Source organism: Mirounga leonina, unplaced genomic scaffold (assembly GCF_011800145.1).
Source record: "Mirounga leonina isolate KUSES-001 unplaced genomic scaffold, KU_Mleo_1.0 Mir_125, whole genome shotgun sequence".
In the NCBI taxonomy this organism is placed as follows: Eukaryota; Metazoa; Chordata; class Mammalia; order Carnivora; family Phocidae; genus Mirounga; species Mirounga leonina.
This window is the reverse complement of record NW_023270305.1, coordinates 67,311,359-67,339,060: the sequence shown is the minus strand read 5'-3', so window position 1 is coordinate 67,339,060 and position 27,702 is coordinate 67,311,359. Positions and strand designations below refer to the sequence as shown.

The 27,702-nt window shown below is 38.1% G+C and overlaps 1 protein-coding gene across 2 annotated transcripts in view; it reads left to right on the top strand.

The window, feature by feature from the left end:
* The window catches only part of PPM1B (protein phosphatase, Mg2+/Mn2+ dependent 1B), a 78,575-nt gene that overhangs the window by 33,021 nt on the left and 17,852 nt on the right, over nt 1-27,702 (top strand). For both annotated transcript variants that reach the window (XM_035001659.1, XM_035001658.1), the window contains exons 2-3: nt 18,818-19,677; nt 26,931-27,048. In XM_035001659.1, the coding sequence (XP_034857550.1) occupies nt 18,832-19,677; nt 26,931-27,048 (964 nt within the window). In that variant the 5' untranslated portion in view covers nt 18,818-18,831. The remainder of the gene's footprint in view (nt 1-18,817; nt 19,678-26,930; nt 27,049-27,702) is intronic.

Below are 27,702 nucleotides of genomic sequence, written 5' to 3'. Positions count from 1 at the left end.
CTAAAGATTTTTGGTTGAAGGTCTCTTTGCAAATTGTTTGCTTTTCAGATATTTGTTTTTCTAAAGGGTAGAATGTTTGTGAAGCCTTTAGAACAGTGCCTGCAACAGAATGAGCACCATGGAAGTATTTGCCTATTCCTTAGTGCCTCAAATAAGATAAAAGCATTGTATGATTGCTTGTTATAATGAGTCTCTGGAGCAGAAATTAATTGAAATAGTAAGAGGTGAGAGGACCATTAACCCTCTCAAATTAGTCACCTGGTTGTCCCTGAAGAGGCTTGGTTTCTGACCAAACCTCTTTGCAGTTGGCCCCCTTGTGCTGTTGAGACAACTAAAGGTTCTTACCTTTGGCCTAGGGCTGATGGATTTATGAGTGGTTTTTGGCATTTATAATTATGAGGGAATGGAGGGAGAATGAAATTGTTTTGGCAGGATCTTCTCTACATGTCCTGCAGTTTAAATTTCATTACAGTCACCAGTATCCGAGTATGGTTGTTGAGGAAGAAGTGGTCTTAATTTTGATAGAACCTAGAGAGACAGCAACTAATTTTAAAATTAGTTTAAAAAATTTGGTTATCGAAAATTTGGGACATACATAAAGGTAGAAATAATAGTACATATTGAGCCCCCCTGTACCTGTTTTACTTCAGTAGTATTGGCATTAAGAGGGTATTTTTATTTTTATTTATTTATTTTTAAAGATTTTATTTATTTGACACAGAGAGAGAGAGCACAAGCAGGGTGAGCGGCAGGGAGAGGGAGAAGCAGGCTCCCAGCTGAGGAAGGAGCCTGATGCGGGGCTCGATCCCAGAATACTGGGATCATGACCTGAGCCGAAGGCAGACGTTTAACTGACTGAGCCACCCAGGTGCCCCTAAGAGAGTATTTTTAAATTGTGGTGAACCCTCATAATATTATCCAGTCTAATAACAACCCCCCGCCCCCTTTTTTTAAGATTTATTTATTTGAGAGAGAGAGCGGGAGGGGCAGAGGGAGAGAGTGAGGGAGAATCCTCAAGCAGACTCAGTCAGTGCTGAGGACAGAGCCCAACTTGGGGCTTGATTTCACAACCCTGAGTTCATGACCTGAGCTGAGATCATGACCTGAACCGAAATCGAGAGTTGGAGGCTTAACCGACTGAGCCACTCAGGTGCCCCTAATAGCAACCATTTTAATTTTTGTATATTTTATATGCATAGATTTTACATTATTAAACAAGAGTACAAATATTTTTGTTTTTCTTTGTGTTTACTTTTTTTGTAAGTAGTCTCAGTGATAATCATTTTAGTGGGGATCACAGTTTCTATTTTATGTTCCTCAATTCTCTCTCCATTTGCTCTTCTTTCCATATTCTCTTTCTGACTTTAGCTTGGAAGGGGCACTGACATTTTTATGTTGCAGTTTACAGCAAGATGATGGTGCATCTTGGTTTCCATGTATTTATAAGCAATTGACATCTTCAAATATAGAGATGCCCTTTGGGGCTCCTGGGTGGCTCAGTCGTTAAGCGTCTGCCTTCAGCTCAGGTCATGATCCCGGGGTCCTGGGATCGAGCCCCACATCGGGCTCTCTGCTCCGTGGGAAGCCTGCTTCTCCCTCTCCCATTCCCCCTGCTTGTGTTCCCTCTCTCGCTGTGTCTCTCTCTGTCAAATAAATAAATAAAACCTTTAAAAATATATATAGAGAGAGATGCCTTTTTAAAAATCCCTTGTCGGGGGTAGGTAGTGGGAGTGCATGTCAACTGAAATTCCGAATTTTTAATTTGATTGCATCCTTTCTTTCAGTATCCCTAATAAATAACATAATCTTTTAAAAAATGTCTTAAAAAAATAGAAATGTCTTAATGTTAACTAGACACCTGTCTTCCACCCATTGATTCTAGATCTGCCCTCTGGAACAAATGGATAAGCCTTTTCTTCTTTAGTAAGAATTCAGTATTGACCACCAGCCCTGTACCTTCTCTCTAGTCTGAGCAATATCAGCTTTTTCAAATGTTCTTTATATGTTCTTCAGGTGTTTTTTAAGCTATTTTCATTCTTCTGCTTGGGATATATTTATGTTTTGTCAGAGTCCCTCTTAAAATGTGGTTCTTAGTGAATGCGGTACTTTATATGTTTGGCAAGTCAGAGTATTGAACCTTATGTTAATCTAGACTGTTGTGTTTATATTTTCTAGCTTTAATGAGCTTGAGTTGCGAACTATGGCTCAGCCATTTTCAATTGCAGTACACCTCCCATAATGTGAGCATCATCCAGTGCTGCTTCATTTGGTGCTCACTTGCCCATTCATTCATTCATTCATTCATTCCACAAATACTTTATCGGGTGCTTACTATGTGCCATGACTAGTTTTAGTCATTTTGACAATGAATAAGATAGATACAGTTTCTCCACTCGTGGAACTTACATTCTTGTTGGGGTAAAAAATAAAAAATTTAATGAAAAACAATTTCAGCAGGCTATGAGTAAAGTAAAACAGTAAAATGAGCCATGATTGTGTAGTCAGGGAACGTCTGAGTTGACAGTTGGGCTGAGATCTAAATGTCAGGAAGGAGTTAGCCATACAACTAAGGGTGATTCCAAGAAGAAAAGACAGTAAAAACAAAAGTCCAGAGATGGGGAACAAGTGTGACGTAGTGAGGGAATAAGAAAAGGCCACTGTGGCTAGCCAGCAGTCAGTGATGATGGAAGAGTTACTGGAAGTAAGGCTCAAGAACCAGACAGGGGTCAGATCGTAGAGTATTGTACTAAGTTTGGGTTTTCTTCTAAATTCAGTGGGAGTCAGGAGTGACATGATTTCATTACCTTTAGGAAAGATCACCCTGGAGAATGAATTACAGGGAGGCAAAAGTGGAACCGCTCATTAAAAGGTTATTATAGTAGTGCAGGCAAAGGGTGATGATGACTTAAGCTAGGCTGGTGCAGCTACAGAAGGAGAGATATGGACTGATTTGGGTATTTGGAGATAGAATTGATGGGATTTGTTAATGATTCAAAATAGTGTGTGTGTGAGAGAAAGCAGAATCAAGGCTCTGACATGCAGATATTTTTGTTCATGTGAAGAAACAGATTTGTTTCAGTGCAAGAACAAACCTGGTGTACTTTTAATATCAACTCTATTGTATGTTGGTGGTGGTTAAGAGCATGGACTCTGGAGCCAGACAGCCTGGGTTCCTTACCTTGGACAAGTTACTCAGCCATTCTGTGACTCAGTGCCCTCTATAAAATGAGGACCGTAATGTCTACCTCATAAGGGTGTTGGCAGAGATTAAATGAATTGAGTGATATAGATGGAGTTAATATAGGCTCAGTGCCTGGTCATATTAAAGGGCCTATATAAAGGTTAGCTTTTATTATTTTAACGGTTTTGCAAGGGTAATTTTGAGTCTACGTAATGTTAGCCGTATGCTGAGTTTATACATCAATCCCTATAAAAGATGCAATTCTATTCTCTAATTGTATCTTCGTAATTTTTTTTTCTTCAAGGGCATCTGTAAATTTTTTGTTTTCTGCCATTGTGAAAATGTGGAAAAATTGTTTTATGTAGCTGTATATTGCTAGCTAAAATCTGCATTAATATTGAATTTGTTTCAAATGCTTTCAGAATATGCTTATACTACAGTCTTAGACCAAAGAAATGTCTTGAAAGAATTATCGGAAATACTGGATTTCTGCTAACATGGCTCATAGTATAGCTTTTATATTCATGGTGTCTGATGAAGGATATGTTAATCTTATATCTGTAAATTTGTAAAATGCACCATGCAAATTTTTTTTTAATCTGGTCTCTTACAGAAGTGCAGTTCATTTAGGTAGAATTTGATACTTGTATTTACAATGTAGCAGCACTAAATATTTACGCTTGTTCTAAATTCTTTGGAGAAAAGGATTTTTCCCTTAGTTACATGGTATATGCATTTCTTTATGAATTTATGATACGCTTTATCATAGCTTGACGTTATCTTCTAGATACTGTTACACCTCAGTTTTCTTCATGCATTGAGTGTAGGCTTTAGGTTTTTATTCTTTTTAATAGTAGGACTCAACAGTGAGTTTACTTCTTCAAGGAAATGATATGTTAAAATGGAACAGGATATATCTGTTGGGTCTTAATTGCTCACTCTGTTAATGTAGGTGATTGTCCTTTGATTTGTTTGCAGAGGAAAAAAACCTTTGGGTGTCAATATATCGATATTTATAAAGGTTTAGATTTTTATGAATTAGAGCTTTTGATTGCTAAAAGAGGATTCACTCTAAAGGAATTTTCTTTGTTGAACTAGTGTTCATTTAATGGCATTAAATTTATGTAATTTAATTTTATTACATTTATATGTTTTAAGATGGAAAGGGTACATTTTCTTTTCTTTTTTTTTAAGATTTATTTATTTGACAGAGAGAGACACAGCGAGAGCAGGAACACAAGCAGGGGGAGTGGGAGAGGGAGAAGCAGGCTTCCCGCCGAGCAGGGAGCCCGATGTGGGACTTGATCCCAGGACCCCGGGATCATGACCTGAGCTGAAGGCAGACGCTTAACGACTGAGCCACCCAGGCGCCCGGAAAGGGTACATTTTCACTCCTGTCTTTCAACTGCTTGATTTCTCTTCCGTGCGGTTTCCAGTTCTGTGTACACTCCCAGAAAATGAATGTGAATACACATCCTCACCAACACTTGTCTTTTTTTTTTTTTTTTAGAAACCTGTAGTATTATAGTGTATTTATTTATTTATTTTTAAATATTTATTTATTTGACAGAGAGAGACACAGGGAGAGCAGGAACACAAGCAGGGGGAGTGGGAGAGGGAGAAGCAGGCTTCCCGCAGAGCAGGGAGCCCGATGTGGGACTCCATCCCAGGATCCTGGGATCATGATCTGAGCCGAAGGCAGACGCTTAACGACTGAGCCACCCAGGCGTCCGTATTTATTTATTTTTAAGAATTCTCTACACCCATGAATCATGGAACACTTCATCTAAAACTAGTGATGTAATGTATGGGGATTAACATAAGAATAAAAAAATAAATAAATATAAACTACAAAAAAAAAAAAATTCTCTACACCCGTTGTGGGACTCAAACTCATGACCCTGGGATCAAGAGTTGCATGCTCTTGCAACTGAGCCAGCCAGGTGCCTCTCTTGTCTTTTTGATACCAGCCATTTTAGCTGGTGTGAGGTGATACTGTGATTTTGATTTGCATTTCCCTGACGATGAGTGGTATTGAGCATCTTTTCATGTGTCTGTTGGCCATCTGTATGTCTTTGGAAAAATGTCTATTCAGGTCTTCTATCCATTTTTTAATTGGATTGTTTTTTTGGTGTTGAGTTGTAGAAATTCTCTATATATTTTGGATTATTAATCCCTAGTGAGACATTTTTATATATTAGGGAAATTAGCTCATGATATGAAATGCAATTTCTTTTTTTTTTTTTTTAAGGTTTTATTTATTTATTTGACAGAGACAGCGAGAGAGGGAACACAGCAGGGGGAGTGGGAGAGGGAGAAGCAGGCTCTCTGCGGAGCGGGGAGCCCGATGTGGGGCTCGATCCCGGGACTCCAGGATCATGACCTGAGCCAAAGGCAGATGCTTAATGACTGAGCCACCCAGGCGCCCCTGAAATGCAATTTGTTTTATAGTGTGCTGTTGTTTTACTTTATGCTTCTTTAAATTAGTTTTTTTTTTTTAATTGAACATTTACATAGTTTAAAGAACCAAACAATTCTGTGGGCACCTCTTTTTGGAGAAGATTCCTCAGAACCAACCATTTCAAATTCTTACAGCTGATTCCTTTGGAATTTATCTTTAAATCTCTAATGTGCTTTTTGATTTTTTTTTAAAGGTTTATTTTTTTTATTTATTTTTAAAGATTTTATTTATTTATTTGAGAGAGAGAATGAGAGAGAGAGAGCGAGCATGAGAGGGGGGAGGGGCAGAGAGAGAAGCAGACTCCCTGTCGAGCAGGGAGCCTGATGGGGGACTCGATCCTGGGACTCCAGGATCATGACCTGAGCCGAAGGCAGTCGCTTAACCAACTGAGCCACCCAGGTGCCCTAAAGGTTTATTTATTAGAGAGAGAGAAAGTGCAGGCAGGGGGTTAGGGGCAGAGGGAGAGGGAGAGAGAGAATCCTAAGCAGTCTCCATGCCCAGCACAGAGCCTGACATGGGGCTCGATCTCACAATCCATGAGATCATGACCTGAGCCAAAACTGGGAGTCAGACAGTGAACTGATTGAGCCATCCAGGCGCCCCTGATTTTTTTCCCCCCAGGTCTAGGAATTCTCTAGGCCATTACTGAAGATGAAATGTAGCTCTTTTCATTCCACCACCCCAACCATACACATAATGCATACTCCCCCATACTTCCTCATTTTTTCAAAATAGGATTATACCCAGTTGGGACCAGTTGGCATTCTGATTCTTCAGTTTTTGAATTAAACCTTTTTCTCTCTGATAGCTTATAGGCTCTTATACCTGTCTCCAGTGTTCTGAAATTTTTAATGTACCTTGGTAATTGTTTCCATCCATTGTGCTTGTCGCAGGATGAGCTCTTTCCATTTTGAAATTCATGCCCGCTCTTCAGTTTGGAAGTTTCCTTATATTATTTTTATAAACTATAGCCATACCTCATTTTATTGAGCTACACAGATACTGTGATTTTTACAAATTGAGGGTTTGTGGCAACTCTGCATTAAGCTGGACTCTCCGCACCATTTTTTTGACAGCATTTGTTCACTTTGTGTCTGTCATATTTTTTTTTTTTAAGATTTTATTTATTTATTTGACAGAGAGAGAGAGAGACAGAGAGAGAGGGAACACAAGCAAGGGGAGCGGGAGAGGGAGAAGCAGGCTTCCTGCCGAGCAGGGAGCCCGATGTGGGGCTCGATCCCAGAACCCTGGGATCATGACCTGAGCCGAAGGTAGACGCTTAACCAACTGAGCCACCCAGGTGCCCCTGTGTCTGTCATATTTGGTAATTCTTGGAATATTTCAAACTTTCCCATTATTATAATTCTTAGGGTGATCTGTGACCAGTGGTTGTGATTCATTGAGATCTCAGATAATGGTTAGCATTTTTTAGCAATAAAGTATTTTTACTTATTTATTTGTGCAAGCCCTGGGGGGCAGGGGGCGGCGCAGGAGGAGAGGAAGACAACAGACTCCCCGCTGAGCAGGGAGCCTGACTCACCCACATGGGGCTGGATCCCAGGACTCTGGGATCATGACCTGAGCCAAAAGCAAATGGTTAACCGACTGAGCCACCCAGGCACCCTAGCAATAAAGTATTTTTATTATTTATTTTATTTATTTATTTGACAGAGATACAGTGAGCCAGAGAACACAAGCGGGGGGAGGAATGGCAGAGGGAGAGGGAAAAGCAGGCTCTCTGCTGAGCAGGGAGCCCAATACAGGACTCCATCCCAGGACCCTAGGATCATGACCTGAGCTACCCAGGCGCCCCTAAAGTATTTTTAAATTACGGTATACACATTGTTTCTTTAGACATAGTGCTATTGCATACTTAATAGACTACAGTATAGTATAGACATAGTTTTTATGTGCACTGGGAAACTGAAAAATTCGTTTGACTCGCTTTGTTGCGATACTTGGCTTTATTGCAGTGGTCTGGACCTAAACTTGCAATATTTCCAAGGTGTGCCTGTATTTGTTCTCTTCAATTTTCTGTATTCCCTTACTCCCATTTTTTGGCTCTTAAACCTCCTGGGCTGATCCTCTCCTATTGTACCATCTGTCTTGTAGCTATAATTTCTGGGCATTTCCCTCAACTTTCATTTTCCCAGCTTTCTCTTCTATGATTCTGTTTTCACTTTACAGGAGATCTTTTAGTCCTCTGAATGTTTTATTTTTCCTTTTAATAACATCCTCTTATTTCATGGATTCAAAATCTCTCTTACCTTTCTGAAAGGAGTTTGCTTGCATGCTTCCTTCCTCCTCCTCTTGTGATTAACTTTTCTTTGCCCAGCCTAGTCCCTTTCTAGGGTTTTCTTTTCCAAGCTGCCTGTTTCTGCTTGTTTTGGCCCCTCTCTGTTTTATTAGGGAAATTCTTCTATGTTTGGCCGTGGACTGTCTGCTTATATTTTTAAAGTGGACATTGAATAGCTGATTGGAAGCTCTGTGCCTATCTATGGGGTTTGTTGGCTGTGGGATTCACTATGGGGTGATTTGACCTATTTTTTTGAGTAACTTCCAGTGTCAGTACATAAGATCTTTCCTGTAGAACTAGTGAGATTCTAAAGAGTATAAATAAGCCTCTTCTCATCTTTTATTTAGAGTAAACTTTTACTTAGTTTTATGTTTTAAGGCTAGTTTCCAGCCTTAATCTCTCCCTGGTATTCTCCACTTCTAAAGGTTCTGTTTTAACTTCTTCAGAAATAAACTTCCATCTCTTTCTGGGGTGAGGGATTGGTATTCTTTCATTCAGCTTTGCTGACCCAGAGAGGAGGATTTTGGGAAGTCCACTTGCCTCTTCCAGTGGACTTTCAGTTGGTCCTCTTGTTAGCCCCACGTTCACCTCCAGCAGTGCCTCCAGTCTGCAGTTTCAGTGAGCGTGCTGCTTTTTGCCTCACAGTTAGCTTCATGTTTAACTAAGTCAGAGTCTTGGTTCTGCCACTTCCCAGGCTTCACTGTTGTCTCTGCTCTCACTCACTTTATCTCCATGGATTTAAAAGTCCCTATCATAGTCTTGTGGGATTTCAGAGAGGTGTTCCCAACCAAAATGTTACTCCCTTCTTGAGTCGACAGTCATTCTTCAAGGCAGACAGTGCCCAGCAACATGGAGAAACATTGACTTTTTTAAGGATTTTATTTATTTGACAGAGACAGCGAGAGAGGGAACACAAGCAACAGGCAGAGGGAGCTGGAGAAGCAGGCTTCCCCCTGAGCAGGGAGTCTGATGCGGGGCTCCATCCCAGGACCTCGGGATCATGACCTGAGCTGAAGGCAGACGCTTAACGACTGACTGAGTCACCCAGGTGCTCCAGCATTGACTTTCTTTACACAGAGTGTAAAACTAAACTTCTCGAAAAGATAACCGTGACAAATTAGTGACTTCTTCCTTCAAAAAAAAAAAAAACAAAAGGTAGGGTGCCTGGGTGACTCAGTCGTTAAGCATCTGCTTTCGGCTCAGGTCATGATCCCGAGGTCCTGGGATCCAGCCCCGCATCGGGCTCCCTGCTCCTTGGGAAGCCTGCTTCTCCCTTTGCCTCTGCCTCTTTCTCTGTCTCTCATGAATAAATAAATAAAATCTTTTAAAAAAATAAGTAAACTCTATGGGTGAATAATGAAAACATAATAACAGGCAAGCTTAGTTCTGTTTAATGGTAAATTTCAGTAAGAAGACTGCCTTTGATTTGAATAAAAGGTTGAAATTGAAACTTGGTACTATATGACATAGGCAAATACATCTGGAATGATGTAAATGCTACCATTTAATATAAGGCTTGTGTGTGACATTACTTCCAGGAGTTCAGAAAGGTGATAAATACTTCTGGTTGGAGTAGTTTGTAAGATTTCATAGGAGAAGATCATGCTTGACTTAATTGAGGTTTTGTTTTTTTCAAGTTGGAAAAGAGGATATGGTTGCGATCATTTTGGGAGCCTTGGGCAATAAGCCTATGTAAGTTCTCCAACTTTAAAGTGAGAAAGCTGGTTAAAATCCTTAATTCATTTACTTAACTTTATTTTACTTAACTTACCTTTTCCCGATATTGCAAATGAAATACAAACTTGCCCAGTGGTACTGAACTATCCATTGTGAGTTGTATTTTGGTCTTACGATGTCATATAATTTTATATTTGTTGGCAGCATTTGGTAGTTTACTTACTAGTCAGACTCTAACCGCATAGAATTTCAGAACAGGAAGAAATGCTCAGTATTGTTTTGTACAGCTTTTCTTTTTTTCCCCCTAGGAAAACAGATACTTGGTAGAGCCAGGATCAAACCCAATGTTTAGGCATTCTTTTCCTTGTTTCCTTCAGTTTATTGTCTTAAGATGGTATGCTTATTACATGTGTTTGTATTTTGGGTGTAAGTTAATATGCTTTTATTTATTATCAGAAAATATTAATTCTTCTAGCCCACTACAGATTTCTTGGTTCTCTTGGGACCATTTTAGTCTTTTGAGATTTAGATATATGTATACTCAAACATGTAGTTAGTTTTCTGGATTTTCTGTTGGGTGAAGCTTTCCCAGATTACTTCAGTAAATTATGGCACTTGGTAATAATAATCTGCTCTAATAGATGTTTTTATAATTCATGACAAAATTTCCATGGGCAAACCTTATAGATGATCCCATGAAATGAACTGTTAAAATGACTTTATGACTATCATGTGTGAGTAAACTGTTACTTCTTTATTTTATTTTTAAGATTTTATTTATTTGACAGAGAGAGAGACAGCTAGAGAGGGAACACAAGCAGGGGGAGTGGGAGAGGGAGAAGCTGGCTGAGCAGGGAGCCCAATGCGGGGCTCGATCCCAGGACCCTGGGATCATGACCCGAGCTGAAGGCAGACGCTTAACGACTGAGCCACCCAGGCGCCCCAACTGTTACTTCTTTAAAAACAAAAACAGGTCCAAGCAGGTAGGAGTGGCCAGAACTTTCATTCTCAGCTCTTTTGTTTAAGCCAAAGTTTTTCTCCTCTTTGGGAGACTGTCCGTTATTACTACTGCTTCTTGTTATTACTGACTTAAGGGACACAGAGAGTATTCAGTGTGACTTCAAAGCCCTCTCTAGAACATGGGCATGAGACTTTTCCCCCTTAATTTGACATAATATAATTGAGATAAGGTAAGAACTTTTAAACTATGTTAAAGATAGAGGAAAACCAAAGGGAAATAGGCATATAGTACAATAACCAAATACATAATTTAGTTGATTACTTGTCTTCTGGAATGCACAGTTTCATTCATATGGTATAAACCCTGGATTGCCTTAATGTGGTGGACACCATTTTAGCATCCATTATCCCAGATCCCACACCTGGATGCTGTCCTCCTTGGAAGTCTCTCTCTGACAGAATGAGGCTCTTCTATAACACTGGAATGATGAGTTCAGTTTTTTTTTTCTTGCCTGTGGCCTTTCTCTACAGTATAATGCAACGCATGTCTATATCCTTCATCAAATCTACTTCAGTTCTAGAGAAGATACGGCCTTATGGTAAAAGCCGTATAATGTATTATTTATCACTTATTGGGAATGAAGTGTTGCTTTGTTAAACCACTTCTTTCAAACTAATTATTAAAAACAGTCCTCTGACATTTATTCTAGTACTTCTTTGGGCAGGGAAATAAACATACTATTTTGGGAAGTAGGAGGTAAATACAGAGGGACCATTAATTATGCAAAGTAGCATTACTAAATGGATGGGGAAGAAGTAACTATTAGTGAAGTTTAGTAAAGTACCATGGAGAAAGGATTTCTGGAAAAGGTAAGACTGAAATCTGACATTTCTGTAACTTTGCATAGGTGAGGATAGTTAAGGAGAGGGGAAGGCACGATTTTAAAAAAATTTAGTGTCCAAATTATGGTAGAATAGTTCTGCTTTTGAATTGAGGCTGTATTAGAATCCATTATTACAAATGTTTGGTGCAATACTTGCTTTTTCCTTCACTTTTATAAGTTACTTTTTATTTGAAAAAAATGAAGCTATAGGGGCGCCTGGGTGGCTCAGTCGTTAAGCGTCTGCCTTCGGCTCAGGTCATGATCCCGGGGTCCTGGGATTGAGTCCTGCATCGGGCTCCCTGCTCAGCGGGAAGCCTGCTTCTCCCTCTCCCACTCCCCCTGCTTGTGTTCCCTCTCTCGCTATCTCTCTCTCTGTCAAATAAATAAAATCTTTAAAAAAAAGAAAAAATGAAGCTATATTCTTTGATCTATTATTAAGTGTTTCCTACTGTGCTCTCACTTTTGTTTATAAATGTGAAATGTATTTGGGCTTGATTGTAAACTGAGGGCAGCTTTGAAGTAAGTGTATCCCTCTTGAAATAAGATTGATGGGAACAAATCAGCCATGGTCTGTCAGCTAAGGCAAAGGACCTAGAACTTTAAATTCAGAGGAACTTTTAAAGAACAATGCTTCAGATAATTTTTCTTGTTAGAGAATTTATCATCAGAATAATTGTTAACTAAGTACACTGTATTTAATGCTTTTAGAAATAGTAGTAAATATAATCCATTGAATCTTGGGTGTTTTGTAATCAGAGACTAGCCTTTTTTCTTCTCCAGCAACTATGAATCCAGTTCTTTAGACGAAGTTCTAGTCCCTAGACATGTTCACGGGGAAAGGGAGAAAAAAACCTCTGTCCTATGGATTCATTGGACCTAAGGAATAGAGACAATTATAAATGAGCTGAAGAACGATTTAGGAAAAAAGGGAACCTGAAATTCAGTTTTGCAACTGTTTTAATTATCTGGTGATGAGTACTGTGAGTACCTTTTGACTATGTGTATTTGCATATATTTGACCTTATTTTGAACATTGTGGTAATATTTCAGTGTGAGTATTTGAACAGCACTTCGAGTCTCTTCACTGAAATTTGATTTGTTATATGTAAAAGTTGCCCACCTTCCACACTTACTCCCTTTCAGGGTTGGTTTGTAAGCAAACTCAAAGGTACTAGAATTTTTTATGTGGAGGCTTATTCTACAGAAGAATGTAAACTATAGACAACTCATCTAAATTTTAGGACGTCTAGAACTTTTTCCCATATTTGTTCTTCTCAGTAAAAAGCACAGTTGTCAGATGGGTTTACTACTTTCTCAGGCAAGAAGAGGATGACACATTTTTGAGTTCTCAAATCTATGATTCTAAGATAAGTAGATAATGGACATTTCAGTGAAAATAATGTTATTCTTAGGATTTCAGTGCTTCTGCTTTCCCCCTTGAAATGTTCATGTATATACTCACATACAAATATACACATACATACCAGTTATACCAAATTAATTGTGCTCTTACTCTTCTTTTGGTCTTTGTATATGCTGTCTAATTTCTTCTCCCATTTCCATCATGTAAGTATCAGCTTGGGCTTCTTCCTTTAGAAAAAGCGTTTTTTTTTTTATTTTTGTTTTTTTTTTAGGATTTATTTTTTAGAAATCTCTACACCCAACACGGGGCTCGAACTTAAACCCTGAGATCAGGAGTCACATGCTCCACTGACTGAGCCAGCCAGGTGCCCCTGGAAAATTTTTAAATACATGAGGCTATCTTTGACACCTCCTGTTGGCATACCTGTATTTATCCCATTGTACCCTCTATCACAGGGTGCCTTCATAATCTGTGTACTGGTCTTTATCTTCCACCAGACTAGAAGTTCTTTTAGGGAAGGGGACAACTTATTCCTAGTACCTGATACAGTGCCTGGCATGCAGCATGTACTCAGAAAATACTTGAATGAAAAGAAAAGAAAATACTTGAATGAGGGGCACCTGGCTGGCTCATTTGGTAGAGCATGTGATTCTTCGTCTTGGGGTCATGAGTTTAAGCCCTGCATTGGGGCTAGTTTACTTAATAATAATAATAAAGGGAAGGGGGGAAAAATATTTGAATGAGTAACTGTTGTACTGTTGTTATTTGTAATTTTCAATTGATTGAACGAAGCTGAAGTATTCTTTTGCCAGATACATTAAAAGTATGTATAATTTATTGCTGGAACTTAAGCACTAATTATAAATGAGAAATTGTAGGGTCATCCCAGAATTGAATGCTATATAATATGTAAACACATGTGAAACCTTTTAAGTGATTTTAAAAATGTGATTACTTGGGGACCGGGCTGGCTCAGTAGAGCATGTGACTCTTGATCTCCAGGTTGTGAGTTTGAGCCTCACACTGGGCTTGGAGTTTACCTAAAAAAAAAAATCATAGTAAAAATAAAAAAATAAAAATATGATTACTTAGAGTGATTTAAGCAAATTACTTAGAATAAATAAAAGACAACAGTGAGTCCCTAATCTTCCAAGTATGACAACCCCTTTTAAAATATCATTTGTCAGATTCTTACTTCATAGTACAATTATTATATATTGATTGAAAAAGTCATATTATGCTGCTGTGGTTTCACTAATGTATTTTCCTCCAAGAAGGCAATGGAAAAAGACAGATGTGTTCCGTCTTTAGATAATGCTTGCTGTGCATACATTCTCAATCTCGTAAAAAGTCTGTGGCCCACAGAGTTGTATACATCACTGATCTCTGAATGCGGGTTCACAAAACAAGCCATTAGTATTAAGTTTTTAAAAATTAGAACTTCTCTTAATTGTCTTTCGTCTTGAAAAAGTCAAATTGCTTTTAATACAGTGATTGGCCCTGGCTTCCCACACTGTTAGTAGGTCCGATGTGCTGGTGAGAGATCCTAAGGAAGGGTGGAATTTTCACTTTCTCACTTGTATTCGTCGTCGTCGTGACTGAAATTTACCTGTGATTATGTTGATTTTCATATGATTAGGTTTTAATGAAGCTGCTTCAAAAAGTGAGCAAGTGACTAAAAAAGACTCCTATCAGAAAAGATTGGTTGTAGTTATAATAAAGCTCACACAGGCATACACATAAAAATGTTAGAACTCCTAATTCCAGTATACGCTCTCATTCTGGGGTAAAAACTGTGATACAATCAGATCTGAAATACCAAATGCAAACTGAGATTGTTGAAGATTGTTTGAAATGTGGATCTAGAATATTGGAACTGTACCTTGCCTGAGTTACAGTGTTGTTTGACATGTAACTAAATGATAGCATGAAATCATAACAAGTTAGCAGGTCATTTAAAAATTAGGCATTCTGAGTATAAAAACCTTTTGAGTTTTTTTTTCCATAGATGTTTGATAAAGCCATCAGTTGAGTGCAAAACTGCACTAAATTATAAATGTTCACAAGGCCCTTTGAGGTTTCTTTTGAACAGTAAAAGATAGCCATATCACTGGGGAAACCCTTGTTTTTTCTGTTTTGGTCGAAATGACAAATAACATGGAATGTATGGCAAAAAATTAAAACACATTTCTTTGTCATCACATGCCTTTGAAACATGCGGTGTTTCAGTATACAGTGCTGATGTGAAGAAACCAGTATCAGAATAATTACACATTGTAGAAGATTTGCTTTATGATTGATTTTATTTTAATAAAATATAGATGTTGTAACATACTTTCTCCTTAGTGTTCGCTAACTTGTGTTTCAGTAATAATGACTGGTTTTGGGGGGTGAATAGCAAAAGCAAAGAGATGCTAGGCAAATGTATATTTTCAATAGTAAATGACTTCTTTAATAAAGACAACCTTTTATGAAAGAAAGTCATAGTTACTTAAGGTAAAAATCATTTACTCCATCATTCATAGGTAAATTACTGCAGCAAAGAAACTGAACCAGGAGTTTATAAAGAGCTGTTAGCATGCCATCAATGTAGTTAATTTTATAAAAATAAGACCTTTAACTTTAAAATAAATACAGTAGGTTTTGGGGGCACCTGGGTAGCTCAGTTGGTTGAATGTTGGACTCTTGATTTTGGCTCAGGTTGTGATCTCAGTGTTGTGGGATTAAGCCCCGCCCACCTTGTGCTCAGCACTGAGTCTGCTTGGGACTCTCTGTCTTCTCCCCTCCTTCTGCAACCCCCCCCAACCCCGCTCCCCCTCTCCTTGCTGGCACGTGTGAGCGCTCTCTTTCAAATCTTTAAAAAAATAAAATCTAGTTTTTACAGTACTTATATGAGAAATGACCAAGAAGTACATTTTACTGCATAGAATTTTGCTGATTATCTCATAGCAAAGTTCTTTGCTTTTGAAGAATAATACAACTTAAAATAGAAGTTGCTAATTCCACAGCAGTATGCAGATACTTTTAGCTAAAAGAGAATACACACACACACAATCTTCCCATTAAGGATAAAGGTTACTTACCAAGAAGGTAGCTATTTTAAAGAAAGTAGTGTTAGCAAATGAGCATTTGAGAAATAAAGCTTTGGAAAGGTAATGGTTTTGTGATTTTTTTTTTTTTAAGATTTTATTTATTTGTTAGTGCACACATGAGCACGAGCAGGGAGAGAGGCAGAGGGAGATAAGAGAGGGACGAGCAGATGCCCCGCTGAGCCAGGAGCCTGATGCAGGGCTCTACACAGGGCTCAATCCCAGGACCCTGAGATCATGACCTGAGCTGAAGTCAGACGCTTAACTGACTGAGCCATCCAGGTGCCCCTGTTTTGTGATTTTTGTTGGGAAAAAAAAAAAGATCATGTATAGTAACTGTCAGATTTGCATACTTTAAGTACTTGGGAATTTTGGTATATATTCTAGGAAAACTCCTACAATAGCACTGTTTTATTATTTTAAAAAATGAAAAATAACTCCTATTCACTGGTAGTAGAATAGATAAAAATTGTACATGAGCATATAGTGAACTATGGCTCTCCATCAATGCGGACGAATCTCAGAAATATAGTGGTGAGCCAAAACCAAGAATACTAGAGCAACATACATTGTACTTCACATCAATGTGTAGTGTCAGACATATAAAACTATGCCTCAAAAGGTTAAACTACAAGGGATACTGATGATAAAATTCAGGATAATAGGATGCCTCAGTGGTCTTGATGATGTTCTACTTCTTAAATTGTATGGTGGGTACATAGGTGTTCATTTTATTACTCTTTAGCTATATGTATACATTATGTAAACTTTCATATATGTGATATTTCATGTTTGAAAAATTAAATCAGGGGCACCTGGCTGGCTCAGTCAGAAGAGTGTTTTGATTCTTGATGGTGGGGTTGTGAGTTTGAGCCCCACGTTGGGTGTAAGAGATTACTTAAAAATAAGTAAAACTCAAAAATCATTAAGGGACAAACCCAACTTTAAAATATCAATTTGGGACTTAAAAATGACCAATTTGTGGGGTGCCTGGCTGGCTCATTCGGAACAGCATGTAGCTCTTGATCTCAGGGTTGTAAGTTTGATCCTCACGTTGGGTATAGAGATTATTTATAAATAATATTTTTAGGGGCACCTGGGTGGCTCAGTCGGTTAGGCATCCGACTCTTGATCTCAGCTCAGGTCTTGACCCTCAGGGTCATGAGCTCAAGCCCCACATTGGGCTCCACGTTGGTTGTAGAGCCTACTTAAATAAATAAATAAAATAAAATCTTAAAAAAAAATGACCTATTTGTGAAAGAATGCAGTCGCTCATAAAGCTGGTCGGTGTACTAGTGACCTAAGCTCAGTCAGACACTCATTTCCTGGACTTTGAATCTTGAGCAAGAGACTTCAGAAGGAAACAGACAGCAGGTAGGAATCCTAGCAGTGAGAGCACAGTATTTGGCTCCTTGTTTGTTAGAGGTTTCTTTTGATTCTTAATGTTCCCTGTAGCTTGCTTTCTTTTCTTTTTTTTTTAAAGATTTTATTTATTTATTTGACAGAGAGAGACACAGCGAGAGAGGGAACACAAGCAGGGGGAGTGGGAGAGGGAGAAGCAGGCTTCGCAGGGAGCCCGATGAGGGGCTCGATCCCAGGACCCTGGGATCATGACCTGAGCCGAAGGCAGATGCTTAATGACTGAGCCACTCAGGCGCCCCGCCAGCATGCTCTTTCGAAGGTCCCCATCCAAGATGTACTGGAAAAAAAAAAACTTTGGGTGTGTGGATGGGCTATGGAATCTGCATTTTGAGCAAATAACAAACATTTTATGGTTTTACTCTGTTTCAAGTACTGTTCTAAGCACACTGTATCAATTCATTCTTCACTGCAACCCTGTGAAGTGTAGGTATTATTGTTGTGATACGCATTTGCCAGAGAGGAGAAGGGGAAAGTGACTGATTAATTCACAGGAGGAATTTGAAGTACAGATGACTAAGCGCCTTACTCAAGGTCACACAGCTAGTGAGTTTTAGGGCCAGGATTGTAGGTGGGAAACTACCAGGGCATCTGCATGCTTATTTGGAGAACCACCACTCTAGTCCAAGTCATTGGAAATTGGAAAAGCTTTATTCTAAAATAACAGTGAAGTCAGGAGGGAGAGGGATGCATAGGAGTACTTTGTAATCCTGTCTATGGATTGTTAAGTCTGTCAGCGCTGAGTAGAAGTTGTCCTAATGCTGCTTCACGGATTAGAAAACTCAGCAATGTTAAGTATGTTCTGTAACACATCATTAAACTTACATTGTTTTAACAGACTCTAAGTAATAGATTTCAGTCAATCCAAGTAAAGTTTTTAATTTGATAAACAGTAAAGCTTTGATAAAATCAAATGTTTGTAGAATGGAGATTTTATGTTTTAATTAAATTTTGGGGTTGTCAGGATCACTGGGGGAAAGTATCTTAAAATACATGCTTTTGGAAGTCTTTCTGAAATACATTAAAGTACCTTAATATATTAGAAAAGATGCAACACCATTCTGAATATTCTGATGGTTCAGTCTTCTATATTGAACCCTGAGTTCTCTTATAAATTGAATATTTAAGAAAACTTAACCAGGTTGTGTTTCTTAGTTTTCCTTTGTGGAACAGCGCTTTTCAACTTACTGCACATCTAAATCACCAGAGAGGCTTAAAAAAAAAAATACTGATATCTGGGTCTCACCCCTAGAGATTCTGATTTAATTGGTCTGATGATTCTAATGTGCTAGGATTGAGAAACCACTGTTCTAGAATAAGGATGTATGGGGAAATTTTCTTGGTTTCTTTTTTGTTGTTCCAGTAAATTCAGATAATACTGAAAAATATATTTGAGACAGGAGTTACTAGAGAATAGATGGAATATTGTAGATAATTCTCTGACAGGTTTAAACATATAACCCTTGACAATTTTTGTTTTCTTTCAGATTCATTATTAAACATGGGTGCATTTTTGGATAAACCCAAAACTGAGAAACATAATGCTCATGGTGCTGGGAATGGTTTACGTTATGGCCTGAGCAGCATGCAAGGATGGAGAGTAGAAATGGAAGATGCACACACAGCTGTTGTAGGTATTCCTCACGGCTTGGAAGACTGGTCATTTTTTGCAGTTTATGATGGTCATGCTGGATCTCGAGTAGCAAATTACTGCTCAACACATTTATTAGAACACATCACTAATAATGAAGACTTTAGGGCAGCTGGAAAATCAGGATCTGCTCTTGAGCCCTCCGTGGAAAATGTCAAGAATGGCATCAGAACTGGCTTTTTGAAAATTGATGAATACATGCGTAACTTTTCAGACCTCAGAAACGGAATGGACAGAAGTGGTTCAACCGCAGTGGGGGTCCTGATTTCACCTAAGCATATCTACTTTATCAACTGTGGTGATTCACGTGCTGTTCTGTATAGGAATGGACAAGTCTGCTTTTCTACCCAGGATCACAAACCTTGCAATCCAAGGGAGAAGGAGCGAATCCAAAATGCAGGAGGCAGCGTAATGATACAACGTGTTAATGGTTCATTAGCAGTGTCTCGTGCTTTGGGGGACTATGATTACAAGTGTGTTGATGGCAAGGGCCCAACAGAACAACTTGTTTCTCCAGAGCCTGAGGTTTATGAAATTTTAAGAGCAGAAGAGGATGAATTTATCATCTTGGCTTGTGATGGGATCTGGGATGTTATGAGTAATGAGGAGCTCTGTGAATTTGTTAAATCTAGGCTTGAGGTATCTGATGACCTGGAAAATGTGTGCAATTGGGTAGTGGACACTTGTTTACATAAGGTATGTAAGTCTTTTTGTTATAATTAAAATACCCTGTTAATTTTGAAAAGGCACGGTAAGTAAAATTAACCAGACTTAAATTTTAAAAACTTTTCATTAGGGAAAATCTGTATATTTTTAAATTACTTTCTTCACCAGAATTTTTTTTTTTTTTTTGGCCAGCCTCGTTTGCCTCAACCTTCTAGTTTGAAGATTAATAAATTTGTGGCATTTGTTGTCATTTAAGTACTTTGTGGCTTGTTGCTGTGGCTGAGGCATCTATATAGAATTGTGCCTTTTGATTTAAATTCTCAGTATTGGCAACAGAAGTCTTTTTTTTTTTTTTTAAGATTTTATTTATTTATTTGAGAGAGAGTATGAGAGAGAGCATGAGAGTGGGGAGGGTCAGAGGGAAGAGCAGACTCCCTGCTGAGCAGGGAGCCTGATGCGGGACTTGATCCTGGGACTCCAGGATCATGACCTGAGCCGAAGGCAGTCACTTAACCAACTGAGCCACCCAGGCACCCGGCAACAGAGGTCTTATGCCTGATTTTGAAGCAGTTTAATGAATTATGTATATGGTATATTTCTGTAATAAATACACAAAAGATCAAAAGCCATGTATAATATTGGAAGATAAACCAGAGACCTAGGCTAAGTCAGGTTTTGTAATTTAGATCTGAGCCTCCTAGCAGCTAAGATGAAAACTGAAGTAAAAGTGTAAATTGTGTATTTCTTATTGTTTAGTAAAAGAAGCCCTTTCCTAGCAACAAAATCAAAAAGGAATTTACAGGTGGCTTTATATAAGTGATACATGACAAGGTAGAGCATATCTTAACTTTTGTAGAAGATACCAGAATTCTTTTTGTATAGATGTTTTTTTCATCACTGATTAAAAACCAAAGAGTAGTATAAAATATAATGCTGGAAGAATTCCTGTGGATCAGTAATATTTAATTTAGTTTTGTAATGTCCTGTGAATCTTAACTTGATATAGTAATAGGGAAAGCAAATCCAGACTAACAGACATTTAGCAATTCCCTTGAATGTCTTTAAAATATTCAGTAGTTTCAGGTGGGTTTTTGACAGGGCCTGTATAGCAGTCAGTTAAAATCTGAGTTATCTGGCCAGTGCCTAGAATATGTGAGTATTGTATGACTCTGAGTAAAAAGATATCAAGGCAAAACTAACCTTTGGCTATATGAAATAAAGGTTTTGACTTACTTACTCTGTCTAGATTAGAACTATTCTTTCTCCCCACCACAAAAGTTGCTTTGGAAGGTACAGACATAGCAGAAAGTTTCGGAAGTTCTCTGAGTCTGTGGAGATAACCAGGTTTTGGTGAAGTGTCTACTTCTTTTTCATAGATTGGGAAGAGTCAACTTCAGATAGAGAAAATTTAAGGGCTGGTATTTCCAGTTGGCAGCTTTTTTCTGAAAGGGTTTTAAATGATGGTTCCTTTAGCTTTTCAAAGGTTTTTGTTTTTTTGTTTTTGTCTTTTTTTCCCTTAAGCATAGTGTATACTTTTTTTTTTTTTTTTTTACTTATCTGGATAGGTTAATTACAAAAGTATTGATGGTTGTCGGTGATCAAATAGGCTCTAAAAATGTCTTCCCTTTGGACTCCAAGTGGAGAGATTCTGACCTGCAGCTTTTTGAGACAAAAGCAAGCAGATGTTTTTTGCCTGACTAGCAGATGAAGACAGCATTTTCCCTGATTATAAAACAAGTATATACTTAGCTATTAAAAAAAAATTCCAGGTAATCCAGGAAATATAAAGAAACATTCAAAAATTTTGCCACTCACTGAAGTTGGCTCCATTCATTGGTATATATTTTTCCAGTCTTTTTTGCCTGCCCGTTAGTATGTATATTTTTATAAAAAGGAGATCATTATACTTGTTATTCTACAGTATGCTTTTTTGTGCAACGGTACGCTGTAGCGAGATCTCCATGTCTGTAGGTATCAGTCTAAATCATTTGTCATGGTTGTATAGTATTTTGTTGAAAGAATGGCGTGTTGTTTCGAAGGGAATAGCCAAAAATCTATTAGGTCTGTAATTTGGAGTAAAAAAGAAGCTTGTATTGTGGATAAACTGCACACTCCCTTCCATTGAAAGGATGTTTGTTTTCAGGAATTTTGACCCTACCCTTTTGGAGGGGGTGAAATGATTCTGGTGGCGGATCTTTGCTTGACAGCTTTGATCAGTAATTAAATATTCCTGGTGATGGTATTAAATATCCTGGATTCCTAGAATCTCAGAAATGATAAATGACAGTAATAGGGACAAGAGGTTGGAACCCATGAGTCATTCAATTTTAGTGGAAGTTGGCCACCATAGTTCCTTAGGATGAAGCTGCATTCAAATTGAAGTCAGTTTTTTGGTTTTATTTTTAACTAGAGAGAATGGGAGCGTGTGCTGGAGGGTGTAGAGGGAGAGGGGGAGAGAGAATCTCAAGCAGATTCCCCGCTGAGTGTAGGGTCTCAGGTGGGGTGTGGGACTCCCTCTCACAACCTGAGATCATGACCTGAGCTGAAATCAGGAGTTGGATGCTTAACTGACTGAGCCACTCAGGTGCCCCAAGTTGAAATCATTTTTGTTTTGTTTTGTTTTTTTAAGATTTTATTTATTTATTTGACAGAGAGAGCAAGAGAGCACAAGCAGGGGGAGCACTAGAGGGAGAGGAAGAAGCAGGCTCCCTGCTGAGCAGGGAGCCCCATGTGGGACTCGATCCCAGGACCCTGGGATCATGACCTGAGCCAAAGGCAGATGTTTAACCATCTGAGCCACCCAGGTGCCCCCAAATTGAAATCAGTTTTGAGAAGCTTAGTTAACTTTTGTGTTGAAACATAACAGACCTTTGAATATTTTGAACCTTTGCATGTTAAAACTTCTTACCCATTTCTGATTTTCTAACTCCATAATTTGTCACTTGTTTGTAGTGTAAAACCAGGGGTTAGCAATGTTATAAAACAATATGGTTAAAATAGGGTATGATTGCTTTGAACTTTGAAAGATTGAATACAAAATTTTAAAATCCATGGAAAGCACTTTAGCTCAGTGCTTGGCACTTAGCGATTGCTCAGTAGGTGCTAGCTACTTCAGGAGGAGAGAGACTAGATCTGATTTTTAAGTAGAAGTTTCCCTGATAATAGATTTAAATGATGTGTTAATATTTTCTAACACTTCTAACACTTGTCATGCCCTAATTGTTTACAAGCACTTTTATATGTTAACTCATGAAATCTTGGAAGATTGTGATAATCGTCATAATCGCAATAACATCAGTAAATTATTGCTTTCTATGAGCCAAATGCTATTCTAAGCACTTTATACATACCTTAATGCATTTAATTTTCACAACAACTATAAAAGATAGTTAGCATTATTATTGCTAATGATAATCTCTTTCAAGATTGCCACTTAGGAATATGAAGCAGTAAGTGTTGGATGACTCTACTCAGGCATTACTCTCTTAAGATACGTTAACTCTAGGAGAGAATAATCCCTAAGAAAGCAGCCTTCCTATTTTATTGCCAATGCTGGTAGCATTCATGGTATTTATGCTAATTTCAGGTTGCATATGCTATGCAACTGCTGTTTGCATAGCCTTTCATAACTTGTAAATAACACTCATTTGTCCTCCTAGTAGCCTGAGATGAACGAAATAAAAATCCATTTCTAATTTGCAAGTAAGGAAATAGAGGTTTGACATTAAAAGATAGCTGTTAAGTCATATTTTGATGAGTGTTGAAGCCAAGACTAGAACTCACATTTCCTGATTCAAGTTTGTTGGGTCCGTTGCCAATGTTTCACAGAAGGTTTGACGAAAAATTTTTTCCGAATGGAAATACTAAGAGTTCCCTTTTCTTTTTTCAGTAATTACAAGATGAATAAGAACATTTGTGAACAAATCCGAAGATGTTTGTATTTATGTCCTTTTTAAAAATATCATCCCCCTTAAGCAGCCACATATTCTTCCAAATAATTCTGTTTATTCATACAAACATATAGAAATATAAAAATAGGTTTCCTTTCCCTTCCTCTCTGTTTTTTGTTTTTTGGTTTTTTATAGAAATGGATCATATTATGTATGTTACTTTGCCACCTGCTTTTTCTTAAATTGTAAAATTCAGTATTCCTTTAAATTGTTCTATTATTTTTTCTTTTAAAATACTATTCGATTTTCTAAATTCTGCTTATATACACTTATCAGAAGCTTATTTATATACATGAGAATAGTACCTGATAGTTGGATAAAATTGAGGGAAAATTTCAGCTCACAACCTGAGCTGAAACCAAGAGTCAAGACCTCCATTGTCTTCACGTTTTGCTACATTGAATTTTAGGAGGTGGTGGCAAGAGTTTTTCAGGGCCTTTATGTCTTTTTGGCTTATTTTCCAAAGGCAGCGCCATTCCAGATTAGTAATAGGACATGAAAAATGTACCCATATACCCCCCAAAATTGTTTAGCTCTAAACTCAGGAGTTTTTCCATTATAGCTTTCAGAAAATGTAATTCTAAATAACACAAATGTAGACATAAATAGTATTAGAGTGGAGTGTGGTTGGGTATTTTGGAGTATGGAAGGGAAGGACTGAATGTAAAAGTATAGTCTATAGTGTAGCAGTTCTCAAACTTTCTTGGTTTCATGGTGCCCGAGTATCTCAGAATTTTTTCGTAGTGCTACTTAGCCATATTAATACTTAGCAGATACAAGTATTATATGGTTAGAGCCAAGCTTAATGAGTATATATATGTCTTAACAAAATAATACATATACATTGAAAAAATCCTTTATTTCATTCTTTAAGAAACTGCAGTTACAGGGGCACCTGGGTGGCTCGGTTGCGTGTCCGACTCTTGGTTTCAATTCAGATCATGATCTCACAGTGGTGGGATCGGTGTGGGATTGAGCCAGCGTGGGGCTCTGTGCTCAGTGGGGTGTCTGCTTGGGATTCTCTTTCTCCCTCTCTCCCTTCCTGCCCCCCCCACTCATATTCTCTTTCTTTCTCTCTAAAATAAATAAATAAATCTTAAAAAAAGAGATACTGCAGTTACATACTAACAAGAAAGATATGTGTACCTGTTCACTGCACAGCTTCTCAGATCTTGGAATCATTGGGCACAGCCACCCTCATTTCCTGTATCACGTTGATTTTTTTTATGGGACTTGCTTTTTATCATAGCAACTCTCAAAACCCCGGCTTTGAAAATATTGGATGTCCTTGAGAGGAATATAGTGTTATCCGATGTTAAAACTGAACGACTTCACACTAGTTTGCAAGGTATCCACAAATGTGGAGTATCACTCTGTTTCCCCTCATTTTTAATATCTCTGTGAGTACACTGTAGCACTCTGGGGCTTTTTTTTTTTTTTTTTTTTTTAGGTTTATTTATTTTAGAGGTGGGGGGGGTGGGGGGCGGGGGAGAGAGAATCTTAAGCAGGCTCAGGGCTGGGTGCGGAGCCTTGGAGCGATGGATGGGTTCGATCCCACAACCCTGAGATCATGACCTGAGCTGAAACTGAAAGAGTCAGTTGCTCAACTGTCTGGCCACCCAGGCGCCCCTGAAAGTCATCTTTATGTAGAAATAGAAGAAGCATCATTGGAATCACACAGAGCTGAGGTGTAAATGTAAATTATTTCCTTTATTTTTTGTTATTTAAACTTCCTGAAACTATCTTTCAGTTAATTTCCCAATTGATAAGATGTAATTTTTATAACATAAAAACCTAATGGAAATTGTGTGTGTGTGTGTGTGTGTGTGTAACTTTAATTATCTCTGGTATAAAGCTTTTGCCTGACCTGAACTTACATGGTCAATCCTGATTCCTGTAGAATGTATTGATTCTTTGGGGGGGGGGGGAGGATGCTGTTTGGAACCATAGTGTGTTTGTGTGGATATGTATATATATTCACACAGCCAGTGCATATTTTCTAATATGAAGTCATTGTGAAAGTCTTGGTGGATTTCATGAAAGAATGAAATTAGTTTGGGCCAGTTCTGATTTTTTTGGAAATCCTGATTTTTTTTTTCAGGTATGGAGAATCTGGTTATATACTCATGATATTTTTTCCCACTAAAACATGGGAGTCTGTGGAAAGAGTTATTCTTTTTGAAGCCTTCTTAAGGCCTGACCTCCACTGTCTTCAAGCTTTGCTACATTGACTTTTAGGAGGTGGTGGCAAAAGTTTTTCAAGGCCTTTGTGTCTTTTTGGCTGTGTCATGTGGGTTCCAGAAAGGTGGCAAGTCTGAACCAGACAATGCCTGCCTAGATTCTGGCCATAATGACTGAAAAGACTAGAATGGGTATGGCCTTAGCTTTTTTCACTTGGGTTGGCAAACTGCACCATCAGACAAAGTAGCCTACCACCTCCATTGACTTAGTTTATTTTGGGGGCGGGGGGAGTTGAAACAGTCACTATTCTAAGTCCTGTTCTAAGAAACTCAGTTAAAGTAATATACCTATAGGAAAAGCTACGAGAAGATTTTAAATTTATTTCTTGTAATCTCATGGTAATAGTGCTACTTTTAAAAATATAGATCATTTGCCTATGGTAGTGTGATTACCAAGGCGACAGTAAAATTTGTCCCTAAGTTAGCAGTTTTGGCTCCCCTCTGCAGACTGACACAATTTTTGATTCTATATAACGATCTGATGTCTTTTCTCCACAAGTTATTATATCTGACTACAGTATTTCAGCCATCCAGTTACCTTCCATTGTTTGCTGCTTTATCCTCAGAACAGTTTACAATCTGTTTTATTCTCTGCTTGTAATTGTTCAGTATAGTGTCTTGGGTATCCTAATGATCATTAATTTTCAGCCATGTCAAATTCAGTAGAGTTTTACTAGCATTGCTCTGATGCGGGTTAATTAGCTAGGTGAAAATTGCACACTTGTTTGGGAACATGTGTTTTTGGGCGTAAGCGACTTTGGGAATATGCAGGTTGAGTGGGAAACAGAGTTTAGAAGATGTAATACATATGAAGGTATGTTCATTTCTTAGGTTGTAGAGTGCTGGTGGGTAAGAATAGGTACACAGAATTAAAAGTCATAAAATAATTACAGATCTACCCATATCTAGAGATCTTGTTTCTTCAGGGAATGCTTCAGATAGTTCTTTAGAATGGAAATTAATGCGTTGAATGTGTACATTCTGGTGATTTAAATAAACTATAATTGCTTAATGTAATTAACTGTTGTGAATGAAATAATAGAAAGTTGCTGGACTATGGAAATCTAATTCTTTTTCTTTCTTTAAAATACAGGGAAGTCGAGATAACATGAGTATTGTACTAGTTTGCTTTTCAAATGCGCCCAAGGTTTCAGATGAAGCAGTGAGAAAAGATTCAGAGCTGGATAAGCACTTGGAATCACGGGTTGAAGGTAAGTAAGAAAGGTGATTTTTTTTTTTTTTTAATTCCCATTTAGAAGGAAAGGAAGAGTATTCTCCCTTGTTTATGAAATAGTTTTTTTAGAATTAGGAAAAACGATTAAGTATTTCAAAACAAGGCCTTAAAAAACAAGCATCTGTCTGCCTAAGATTTACTATTACATCTTGGACCAATGTGTGGGAATTTATTGGCAGGGAGAAGACAAATACGTCTATTATACCACCAAAGAGAAACATTTGAAAATAGTCTGTTAAATTTTGCCATTTTATTTCCTCTTTTCCTGATTATACTTTTAGTAGTGAAGAGTCCAGTGAAATTTGCCCCTGGGCTTATCATGAACATCAAGTGCTCTAATTCGACTAACACTGATTCCTCCCAGGTCAATCATAGGAATTCATTATACCATATGTTTTTATGTTACTGATAAGAGTCAGCATTGATGTTGTGAAAGAGTATTGATTTTACAGTTGACCCTTGACCAGCATGGGGGTTGGGAGTGCAAACACACCCACTATTCCCACCTTCATCTCCCTGTCTCCCCCCCCACTCTCCCCCTCAGTTGAAAATGTACATATAAGTTTTGACTCCCCCCAAACTTAATTACAATAGTCTACTGTTGACCGGAAGCTTTAAACAGTTACTTAAC